Genomic DNA, 13328 nt, shown 5'->3' with positions numbered 1-13328 from the left:
TCTTTGTTTTGTATCTTAAAATGGTTCGATTTAATAAGTTTACCACTGAATCGAACTTTTTGTCACGAGGAAATTTGAGCGCGTTATACCCCCAACTTTTACTTCTTTTTTTTAAGTGTTAAGGTGAAATTATGTGATATATCACCTCCAATGTGTAATTATCTGGTCATTAAAAAAATGACGTGTAAATAGAGAAAAAACCATGTGATTGAACTTAAAGGGCATAATGGAAAGTGTTAGGCCAAAGAACTAAAAAAGAGAAAAGCAAAAAGTAGAGGGATCGATTTTGATAAATAAAAATAGAGGGCCTAAATTTGCACAAATAAATAAGTATAGAGACTATTCACATAGTTTTACCTATAAAAAACAAAAGGACAATTTAATAATAATAAAACAACAAATTTTAGTTTTGGTAATCTAAACGTTTAGATATCCTTACATGGGTTAAAATTCCTCATTTAAAAAGAAAATATAATTTATTACACTTACTCTATGGGTAAAAGTTAATTAAGTCTAACTCAATTGATATCGGTATTGTTGTTAGTATAAGAGGACACGAGTTTGAGTGCGCTAAAGCACATTATCCTCCTCTAATAAAATTAATGTTAAAAAAGTCAAAAAAATTAAGTGGTTTTTAATATAAAATTATTTTTTGAAATGAATATATTAAAAAATTATTTTTTATTTTTTATTTTTAAAATCGCAATACTTAATTACTTGTAATACTATTTTGTTAGTATAATATTTATGTAATTTAATTAAAAGAATCTAATTTAGAAATTAAGATTTTAATTTCCATTTAACTTGATATAAATAAAAAGAAAAACTATGATGTCCAATATCAATTACAAACCTTTAAGCAATGGCAAGCATTTACAACAATATTTATAGGTAAAAATACTTGCATTTTGTTTTTCCTATTCAAAAAATAGGTAAATTAGTCTTTATATGTTAGATTAAAGTGTAAATTGATTATTTCTTTTAAAAAATTTCATCCCTTTTGTAATACCCCTCTCTCGACTCGATCACCGGGTCCGAGTTACAGAATGCTACAACCATTGTCGGGCAATTACACCGAAAACATAGTGAATACTTTACATAAACCATCAAGCAGTACCTAATTATAATAATTATTTAACGAGGAGACTATCCGAGATTCAATCGAACTTCTGGGAACTTAATTGTTGATCCGAACATGAAATAGTGCTAGTTTGTAAACTTTCAAAATTTTGGAATAGGCATCGATACATCTGGTAGGTACCAATACCAAATCTTGCTTCGATGTTTGAAAAATTCATCTTTAAAACACAAGTATCTATACTTGGCATAAGGTATCGATACTAATGTAAATACATTGATACCAATTTATAGTATAGATACCATTTTACAATTCTGTTTCTTTTGTAATAGTTAATCAAAAGCCAAATGTATCAATACCATTTTGAAGCATTGGTACCTTGATATAGTAATGGTACCCATACCATTTTTACATTTTGTTTAAAAATCTAATTGCACTAAAATGTTAAGTATCGATACCAGGTATCGATACTTTAGTACCAAAATGGTCTAAAACTTCCATTTTGTGCTCATTTCATGCCCAAACCAATCTTGATTCAAAAGATGACATTATACACTTAAAAGATTCACAAAACTAGCCAAAATGCAACCATTTCATCATTTAAGCATTTTCATAAACAACCAAATCAACATGCCTTAATTTGGCACCAAAAACACATCAGACAACAAATTAGAACACAACTACTTTTCCATGCATTCGCACCATTCAATCAATACATCAAAATTTGCTATCCCTAGGCTCAAAGCATACCATTGTACCATCAACTATCATTCATGAAAACTCACAAATATGATTCATTATATTGCCAAAACATTCATTTATACACCTATGTTTCATACTATTATCAACCTAACATTAACATTCATACAAGGTTTATCAACCTCCAAAATTAATCTTCAAATTAGTAAAATATAAAGGATTCTCCTAGATACATGCCATAAAGCTAACAAATAATTTCACCAACTTTGAGGAGTCCAGAATTACGGCTGGATGCTGACGTCAATAAGAGGATCACGATGAAACCTAATGTGTATGGAAAATAAACCAATGGCTGAGTAATCAACTCAGTGGTATTTCTATAATTCAATAATTAATAAGAGCAAGATAAAAAAGGCATTCATGGATTTCACCAAAATTTAATAATTCACTAAGTGCATCATTATGTCTTATAGATTTGTTTAAGCAAGTGTTGTTAATCGATTCAACAACTTACCGCATTAGCTTACAACATCTCAATTCTCAACTATTCTTACGAAATATTAGTTTGTGTCTAGCGCTCATCGATGTATTTGGCACCTAGTGCCTCATCGGATAAAACGAAGTATGACATGCACATTGACTAAACAACAAATCTTCAAATTTCCACAAGATTTCAATTCTTACCCAATCAATCACAATTCATAGTTCAACTCATCAATGTACCACATAGAATAATAGGTTTTAGTCCAACTCAGAGCCAATTTCATACTTCCCTCCAATGACACTATTTGCTATCCCTTTCAATTTAGTCCTTTCTTTCGGAAATCAACATTTTTATATCAATTTCATTCAACTGATCTATTACAACTAAATTCAATATTTTATCCTAAGCAGTAAAAATATAAAACAATTTAAATGAGTTGAAGAATAGAAATACAAATCGAAAACTCTGAGCTATTCATCGACGGCTTTAGTTTTTCCCTTCCCTCTCGAGGAATCTGGGTCGATGTTAGCTACAGATTAACATAAACATATAACACCATCCATATACAACTAAATTCACAATCACTTGTCATTTTATACAAACTTTTCATTTTATTCAATATAGTCCCTAAAATTGGGACTAACACAACTTTCAATTTAGAGCTCCAAATTTAATTCTTATTCCACTATAATCCATTAGAGACCCCCTATTTTTGATTTCTACATAAAATTTTATAATTCATTCAATTTGGCCCCTAATGTACTAAATTATCAATTAACTTCACAATTAAGTCATTTTTCACCTCAAAGCTTAAATTCCATCAATTTAACACTTAAACATCAAGAAAACAATAATGATAACTTTCTAAAACTTCAACAGTTTTGTAAATTGATACACGAGCTAGTTAAATTAAGCTCCCATGATCTAAAAAAATATAGTTATCATAAGAAAATGACTAAATTGAACTAACCAATTAAAACTTTGAAATTCAAAACCCTAAGGTCGATTCTCCTTCTCCCTTTTCTTGCCGAAATCCGTTTGGAATGGATGAAGAGAATAAATGTTCTATTTCCATCCACTTTGACTGTTTTTATTATTATTACATTTTATATATTTATTAATTTACCATTTTAACCTTATTATAAACCTAACATCACTAACTACCATCCATTATCATTTCTAAAGGGGTATAATTTCCACTTTAGTCCTTAATCCATTTCTAATTAATAAAAATTTATAGTATTTAGATTTTTACCACTTTTACAATTTAATCCTTATACATTAATTAATTAATTCGGTGAAATTACCTATTTAAAATCCAATTCCTCTATAATATAACTTCGTAAATATTTTTATTAAATATTTACGGGTAAGGTTTACGGAAACAGGGTCCCAAAATCGTATTTTTTGACACCACTGATTTTCAAGCCGTTGCATCTTTATATTGTTCAAAATTGGTTGAGCTAACATAATAACTAGACAGTAACATGTAGCATGCCATGTGTACCACTTGCTGACGTATAGGGATCGATTTTTATTCATAAAATTGGATGAAATTTTTAATAAATGGATTAATTTGCTCATTGATTTAACGTGGAGGGATTAATTTGCCCATTTTTTTTAATAAAGGCAAAATACAATCAACTTCTAATACAAAGACCTCCATAATATTTTTACCGATAACCTCTATGTCTCATATAAATATATCTTTTTTTAGAAATCCATTTTCCCAAACGAATTGTCCACTCAAATCTCCCACTTTTTTCTCCTAAAGCTCAAAGCCGAGGAAACCAAAACAAAACAAAAAACTTGAAACATTTTTGTTTCTTTGGTTTTTGTTTTGGTTTTTTCCAAAAACATGGGTACTCAAGATCTCTTATTGTTTAATGGTTTTTCCCTTGTTCCTCCTTTTAAGAGCCCTTCAATCTCTTGAAGGCTCCTCTCACCATTTTGCACACATTGTCTCTCACAACATTGATTACAACTTTATTCATCGTTAATTTGTTGGTGTTGACAGTCATTCGCAGTTGATATCTATCGCACAAAATGAGTTGTTTCCCTTGTTTCTCATCACAAAAAAGCAAGAAGGAATCCAGTAGCAGAGGGGATCCCAGTCACAAATCTTTGTCTGGTGAACCTATTCAGTCAAAAGCACCTGGTATGACTTGTGCTAGCTTTTTTTTTTCCTTTAAAACTTTTGGATTATATAAGATTTCATAATTTATGTAAAAAATAATAAAAATTAATAACTTAAAAAAAAACTTAATTAGTTTTTATTATTAATTAATTTCCAATGAGTTTTTTTTTTTGGAATCAATGAGATCTAATTAATATAATGGAAACCAATGAGTTAAATTTTACAACTCGAATAATTCGAATAACATGTTAGTGTAAATACTTCTTTGTCAAATTTGAAAATGAGCAAATTAGTTTCTCCCAATAAAAATTACAAAAATAAATTTAAATAATTTTTAAAATTCAAAATATTTATAAAAATTTCAAAATTTATATTTTTAAAAATATTATAAAGAAAGTTAAAAATTTAAAATTTTCTAAAACAATAACTTTGAGACCTAAATAAATTAATTAATGATTTAAGTTTCTCATACTAAATAATTTGTTTTTTTTAATTTAAAGTTATTGTTGGTTTGTGTGAATTAAGAGCCCAAAAAGGAAAACTTGGAGGCAGAAGATGGAAACATAGAGGCTCAAGCATTTACATTCCGTGAGCTAGCCGCCGCCACTAAGAATTTCCGTCAAGAATGTGTGTTGGGTGAAGGTGGTTTCGGTAAAGTTTACAAGGGGACCCTTCAGGGTACTGGCCAGGTGCTCTCTTTTCTTTCTTTATTTTATTGCAAATAAAAAATTGATAAATACCATAAACATTTATAGTAACCTTTCTTTAGATTGCATTTCATTTTTATACCTGCCACAATGTTTGATTCACCCTCGGTTGGAATTTGGAGACAGGTTGTTGCTGTGAAACAACTTGACAGGAATGCAGTGCTAGGAGACAAAGATTTTCTTGCGGAGGTTGCCAAACTCAGTCACTTACAGCATCCTAATTTGGTGAGTCTTATTGGATATTGTGCTGATGGAGATCAGAGGCTTCTGATTTATGAATTCATGCAGGAGGGTTCTGTAGAAGATCATCTACAAGGTATATATATAAACTTCTCCTTTTGTCTCTTCATTTTCATAAATGTTTCTGCTTTTGAGAAATGTAATTTCAGGCAAAAAGGCTCAAGAAAAGCCATTAGAGTGGATTCCCAGGATGAAAATAGCATACGGTGCAGCTCAAGGTCTAGAGTATTTGCATGATAAGACCAATCCTCCAATTATATATCGTGATTTCAAGTCCTCAAACGTTTTGTTGGATGAACATTTGAACCCAAAACTGTCTGATATTGGACTAGACAAGCTTGATCCTTCAACAGACAAGATGCCTTTGCAGTCAAGGTCGATGGGAACTTATGGTTACAGTGCTCCTGAGTATTCAAGATCAGGTAGACTCACCCCTATTTCAGATGTATACAGTTTTGGAGTCGTTCTACTAGAACTTATCACTGGGAGAAGAGTCATGGACACTACCAAACCTGTTGATGAGCAAAACTTAGTTGCCTGGGTATGTAGATTTGCTTCAGTGATAGCTTCCCAATTTTCTCGTACCATCCAACTTTTAATAATTGACCATCTGCTGGTTCTTTGTTTGAAACAGGCACAACCAATATTCAGGGAACCAAAAAGGTTTCCAGAAATGGCGGATCCTTTGCTTAAAAAGCGATTCCCTGAAAGGGACTTGAATCAAGCTGTTGGGATAGCAGCCATGTGCTTGCAAGATGAAGCTACTGCCCGTCCTTTGATGAGTGATGTGGTGACAGCCTTGAGTTTTCTTTCCATGGCCAAACCAGAGAGTTGTATTCCGCCTATTTCATCTAAGCCGCAATCCCAGCAGTGTGTTAATGATGAGAAGCTGAACAAACAAGATAGTAAATCAGATAACGAATCAGATCATGACGACGATGACGACGAAGACGAAGACGATGACGATGACTGCAGTAGCCGTAGCCATAGCCGTAGCAGTAGCATTAGAAGTAGAAGTATGAATAGTAATGGAGAAAGTCGTGTGAGTCGTGATTATAGTAGAAGATCCAATCATGGAAGTTCCCGTTCAAGAGAAGAAATCAGCAGCCATGGAGGAAATGTGTCTTCGAGACGAGAGAACCGCAGAAAATCAAAGCCTTCAATAAGCCAGGACTACAGCCAAGGGGCGGAGGGTTCAAGTGAGGAAGATAGAAGGAAATCAACAAAGTTATCAAGCCGCAAAAGCAGCGAATCGGCGCATGCAAATAGCAGTAAGAACCGTAGGCAATATTCTAAGAAGGTTACTAACAATCCTCGCAGCAGTAATGGAGAATCATAGGATGAAAGCCAACTACTCCACAAAAAATAAGAAAAAAGAACCTTCACAACAGCTACATACATATACATATACAATTATTTACATGAAATCATCTCATTAAAAACTTCTAAAAAGAAATACTTATGATTATTTATATATACATGTATGAACTGTGAATGCAATGTAGATATTAAATAACTTTTAAGTGGTTTATAATTGCAATTTCGAAAGGAAAGAAGAAATTATGAAGTTGAGTTTACCGAATCACATTATACAGGGACTAAGTTAAAAAATTTATGTTTTTATTTTTTATTTTTAATTTATCAAAAGAAATCCTTACAGTTACTTCAAGTGATATTTTTCAGTGTCAGAACTACTATTAAAATCTTCATCGTTCCAGGTTACACGCAACGATTTTTTTTTCAACATGTTAGAACACTAAGACTAAATGTGTCCAAACCCATGACACTCATGACATTTGATTCCTTTCTTCTTCTTTTTTTCTCTTAGCTTCTTCTCTAATTATCACCTTTAGATTTATCCTTGTGATGTTTTTGGTGGCCTCAAACTTCTTGAATCTTTTGGAGTACTGCTTCTTGAAAGCTTTGCTAAAATTCTGAGTAAGCAAATCAATTTGTTCTTGAAGATCTTCAGTCGCAGTTGAGACAAAACTGGTCACTGTATTTGTCACTTGCAAAGCAATTATCCTTTCTCCCTTGGCTTTGCTTGATTTGGGTTCATCTAGGGTTATCTCAAAGGCTTGTAGAAATCTGATTCGTTCATCAATCTTCATGATGTTTAGAGTTTTTGCTCCTTCAGTGGTAGTGACATTGATGGCAAATCTTTTAAACAATGACCTCAATACTTTTCTAACCAGTTTTGAGTGAGATATTATTCTCCAAGTGCAAAAGCTTGATTAGACAGATTACAAAGCTTTGCATAAAAATCACCAATAGTTTTTGAATCCTCAAATTTAGTGGTTACAATCTGCATCTTAGATTGCTTTACTATGCTTGTGCCTTCATGAGCAGTTTCAAGGATGTCTCATGCCTCGTTAGCAGTTGTCCACTTTGAAGTCCTCTTAAATTCTTATGCATCGACATCATAGAAGATAGCTTAAAGAGCTTTAGAACTGGTGTTTGCAAATTGTTCTTCATCAATGGTCCAAGCCAACTTAGACTTTCGAGTTCTTTTTGCTTTTGTCTCAATCATAGGTGATTCTCAACTAGTGAGGACAAAGCATCATGCTTTCCCTGTGTACTTGATAAGGGATTTCATTCATGTCTTCCAATAAGCATAATTAGAACCCTCCAACTTATGAGGACAAACAATTGAAGATCCTTCCATATTTAGAAATTACCAACACTAGTAAACATTACTAGCTACGTAAAGTGGGAAATTCTAATGCCAATTGTTGAAACGAATAGTTGATAATTGCTTAGAAAAGTAGAGTGTTTATATGGAAGTGACGGTTGCAGTGGCCACTAAAGGGAGCAATGTGATAAGATTAAAGAAAACTAAAACACAACAAGTTGTATACGCAGTTTGGCCCCCTATGTCTACAAAGCTTAGCTAAGGGAGTAAATTTGTAACAGCCCTCACCCATTTCAGACAACCGGTACAGATGGGAGATGCCACCAAAGAATGTACAGGTAAGAAATCTTGGATTTATTTAAGAATTGAAAATTTAAAACATTTTTCTAAAACAATTAAAATATGTTTTAGACAATTTTTAAAGTTTTAAAATTAATTTAAAATAATTTAGGATTTATTCGAAGTTAATTGGAGGTGATCAGAACTTAAAACAATCTTCGAAAGGTCAAAATGACTTTAATTTAGTGTAGTGTTGAAACAGATGCGATGTTATGACGAGGAACATTTGACATCATGACGTGACTGGCTATGTTAATGAGGTCACGATGTGAGAAAAGAGAAGTTGCGATTCAGACATCGAGTTCGCAATGTTGCAACTCTGTGGTCGCGACATGACTCACTAAGTTCGCCCAAAACACTTAAAATCACTCCAAAACATATCCCAAACATCACCATATCATTTCAACATAAATCTTGTCATTGTAAATCAAATCTCTTAAACTCATTTAAGCTTAAAAGCTTAGCATGGACATATCCAAAACAAAAGATACATATTTGTTTAAGAGAAACACAAAAGTTGCTCAAGTTCATCATTTAACTTTACAATTGCTCTGAGTATTCTAAGTCTTTCTATACGTGCCAATAATCCAATACAAATGATATTTAAACACTTGAATTACAACCTCGATGCATGATGCAATGCTCTCAAGCCAACACCATGACTTCTTGATAAGTCCAAACCTATGCGTTTTAAACAACTAATGCATGAGCTTAAAAAGCTCAGTAAGTAGCCAGGGATAAACTTACTTATCTTAATCCTTATTAGTGTTGAGCCCGTTCTATGAATTTCATGCTAGTTTCATTCAAGCCACATTTTAGTACTATTCGCTGTTTCATTTTGATTTACCAAAGTGTAAGGGCTCAACTTACCTATTAACAGTTTGTTAACCAATTCATTTAATGAAATTATTTATTTCAAGACTCTTATGTAGAGTCCATAATATCTTGAAATGTTATTTCACATTTCCCATTTACAGTTGTTAATCTTTAAGTGATTCATATACATCATTTTCATTTCTTTGAACTATAGCATGCTTAAATCATCAATTTTCTTAATATTGTTTAAGGTAAGTTCACTAGGCCACACACTATTAAAGCTTATTATCATGTGAAATTCTTTTTTGCTTACTAATACATTTACCTTATTTTCGTTACAAAATATTTAGTTCATGACACTTACTTTTGCTTTTAGCCATCTATAGTAACATTTAAAGTTTATTAATAACATTTAACTCATTTTTACCCATGGTAAACTTTAATAAAATCGACTCAGAGACACGAGACTTTTCCACCACACCAATGAGCACTAAAATGATAAACTATAAGATAGTGCAAACATCCTTCCATCACACCAAAGAGCTTTGTTGGAGTGTAAGTCTGCATATATTTTAAGAAGTTTCCAATATGTTTTGATGACTTAATGTGCTTGTAAGCTATCTTTTGGTTGAATTTTGTATTTTGTAGAATAAAAAGAGAGTTGGAATCATTTGGAAGCCATATAGAGGTTTTATGGACAAAATAAAGTTTGGGTATTTCATGGACTAAGAAGAAAAAGTCAAAAGAATAAGGCGTGCTCATGGCTTATGCTCGGAGAAACAAGGATGCGTGAATTTTTGAGCTTTGAAAAAAAATTTTAAAGTCAAATTTTTCTATGCTTCGTACTTTTAGCGAAATTTTGCTTTGCGTGCAAAAAACTATACGAGGATAATTATAAAAAAATTATTAATTTGATTTATGAATATTTTTATTTACCTGTCTATTTGAAAAAAAATACAAATGCACTTGGATGAAAATATTACACTGAGGGTACCAGATCCAACACTTATGTCATATTTTAACATTTATACTACAAAACATTTTTTATTAACAAATTTATAAATATAATAAATATTTATTGTTAAAATATTAATATTGAATATTTTAAATAATATGTTAAGAATATTATTTAAATTTATTATTAAAATAAAATTGAAATATTAATTAATTTATTAAAATAATAAATTATATTAATTATATTAATAAATTATTATATGATTAAATATAAATAATTATATATGTATGTTTAATAATATTAAAAATTATAATATTTTATATTAATATTTTAATAATTTTAAATCTTTTAAAAATAAAAATAAAAATTATTATTAATATTAATATAATAATATTAACCTTGATTTAAGTTAATTTTCATAGAAGAGCTATTTATTAGAAAAAGAAGTGCTTATTTTTCATTGACCTGTAAGTCATTTTTCGTTGACCAAGTTGTTTTCTGTGAAACAACACAAAAAAAGAAGAAGTAGAAAACATTTTCCATAAGTTATTTTATGTGAAACAAACATACCCTTAAACATCTTTTACAATTTCTTAGGAAATTTGACACATTGGTACAAGCTAGAAAATATTGAATTCACTCGAATTGCACTCAATGGAATTAAGAAATGGCAATCATCTCCATTAATACTCTACAGGGAACTACCTAAAAGACATAACTGCAATAGTTTCTTGAGAAATTTGACACATTGGTACAAGCTAGAAAATATTGAATTCACTTGAATTGCACTCAATGGAATTAAGAAATGCCAATCATCTCCATTAATACTCTATAGGAAACTACTTAAAAGACATAACTGCAAAACGCATCTCCCTCACAGGTTCCATTATTTCAATTTTCGTTAGTAGATATGAAATTGGTATGAATGAGATACAAGCATATTGCATATTTGGTTGGGATTTGTGTTGTTGGGACGGTGGAAATTTTGTCAATAGATAAGGTGAGGAGGCTAAGGCAACTTTCTCTGCGGGCCCTCTGCCCATTCGTAGGCTTTAGCTGATTCTATATACCTTTCCCCCCTTTTCCAACTCATATCCTTAATTTCTATCTCCAAATTGCTTTCCCAATAACGATATGTTGAACTATTTATTTCTTTGAGTAAATTATGTAGATAAGAAAAAATGATTCTCTTCTAAATTAATACTACAGTGATAACCATGACATACGTAAGTTTCAGCAAACATTGATCAATTACCTATTAAGAAAAGCCATCATAGCAAAAAAAATCGTTGAGTGGATGATAATTGGGTGAATTTAGCTATTGGCTAATGTCTAAGATCCTTATTCTGACTTATGATTAAATGTTAAACCTATGCTTAAGCAAACTCCCTGGTAGAGTCAGAAGCATAATTCCATCATCAAATTTGACCCATATGAGTATTTTGGTTAAAGAGGCCCAAATTATTGAAAGGAAATATTTTCCATTTCTTTCCTTCTGTTTCCTTCATTGAAAATTAAGGTTAGATTCATGACTCGCTCTATTCAAAACCCCTTTACTAGTTCTACTTCGAAGATCTTTTTGTTTGATGAATTAATCCCTCTGGGTCTTGTTTCCAAGTTGTTTATGTAATTATGTTTACCATTTTCTGCTAGACGTCTATTTTTTCATGATAACATTTACTTCCAAATTTATGCTTAATTTTTGTTTCTGCAAACTGAACTGCATAAATATCCGCATCCTGTTTTACATTTGGGGATTTCGGCTCTGTTTGCTTCTTGCTATTTGCTTTTGATTAAAAAGAACTGCTAAAAGGCTAAAGCAAAGTTGCAAAAGTGGAAAGCCTAACCGGTATATTACAAATGAGCAAATAACTAAATCGCAATATCTTTTCTAACATATATTATATATATATTTTTATTTCAAGTAAAATAGCCTTAGAACCTTAAAGACTTGATTTTAGATATATAGATATATTTAGTTTCCCAGTCTCACCATGGTGATTTGCATGGATATGTTTGTAGGAATCATCTAAATCTGGGAATTGGAGCGAGGAAGTGAACCATGAAGATGATTCTGATGTTCTCATTGAATGCCGAAACGTGTACAAATCATTTGGAGAAAAGCACATCCTGCGAGGCGTGAGCTTCAAGGTTATATTTTTATATTTTTGCTTTTATGTTTTCTTTTATTCTAGAGGTACTTGGGGGACTATATGAGGGTCATTTCAGGTTATTAGTCACCTTCAAACTCCCCAATTGAATATTCTCTTTTCATTAGTGTTTTGGGGTTTCGACATGCTTTAGAACAATATTAAAGGATTGAAGCTAAGGCTGCATGCTGTCATTTATTCTTAAAGGCCAGTTATCTGGTTGTTTGGTTCTAAATTTTATTAGTTTGGCCTGTTTCCTCTCCTGTACAATCTTCCCTTCTTTCAGCCTCATAGTTTTTATTATTAATGTCCTCTTTCATCAGTGTATAAAGCGATGACATGATTACAAAAAGGATCTGTTTGATTGCCAGTAAAATATTTTCCGTAAAATGATTTCTGGAAAATGTTTTACTTTTCTGTAAAATGATTTACTGGAAAATATTTTCTGGTGTTTGATTGAATCTGTGTAAAATATTTTCGACTGTTTGGTTGATTTCGTGGAAATATTTTCCGAAAAAATTGTTTTTACATATATTGATATATATTAATAAATTTTTATATTTTAAATTATTTTTACATATATTGCAATGATTTATTTATAATAATACTCAATTATTAAGCTACAATATTACTCGTTATAAATTGAAAAAAACTAATATCAAATAAATTATTTGTAATTGTGTTAAAAAAACAAGCATTGAATAATTAAAAAAACAAGTTACTGGAAAATCGATAAACAGAAGTAGTTTTCTACCAGAAATGAAGAAATGAATGAAGGAGGCGATAGAGAGAAGAGCACGGATGTCTTACGGAAATTGAAAAGGTAAGACATTTTCCCTAAAATGTAACCCATTTTTCCTTGTTTTGAAGTTCATTTTCCAAATGGAAAATGTTTTCCGCCAATCAAACGCTGGAAAAGTTGGAAATGATTTTCCGGAAAATCAATTCTGTCAATCAAACAGACCCAATTGGTTTTAATCTATGATGCTCAGACTTGAGATACTTGGCTGAGTAATTCTATGACAGCTTGATACTGACAAGAATTTGGATCTGTGTCAAACATGGTTGATGGCTGGAGATATTGACAACTC

General features: G+C 31.2%; 1 protein-coding gene across 1 annotated transcript; it reads left to right on the top strand.

The window, feature by feature from the left end:
- Positions 1-4012: 4012 nt before the first annotated feature.
- On the top strand, positions 4013-6917 carry LOC121216252 (probable serine/threonine-protein kinase PBL25). Its single transcript, XM_041091722.1, has 5 exons — positions 4013-4419; positions 4924-5087; positions 5232-5421; positions 5495-5886; positions 5980-6917. The coding sequence occupies exons 1-5, from the start codon at positions 4308-4310 to the stop codon at positions 6682-6684; spliced, it is 1563 nt and encodes a 520-aa protein (XP_040947656.1). The 5' UTR covers positions 4013-4307; the 3' UTR covers positions 6685-6917.
- The last annotated feature ends 6411 nt before the right edge of the window (positions 6918-13328 follow it).

This window comes from Gossypium hirsutum, chromosome D04 (assembly GCF_007990345.1).
Source record: "Gossypium hirsutum isolate 1008001.06 chromosome D04, Gossypium_hirsutum_v2.1, whole genome shotgun sequence".
Classification (NCBI taxonomy): Eukaryota; Viridiplantae; Streptophyta; class Magnoliopsida; order Malvales; family Malvaceae; genus Gossypium; species Gossypium hirsutum.
The sequence above is the reverse complement of the archived record's forward strand: the minus strand, read 5'-3'. Positions and strand labels throughout refer to the sequence as shown.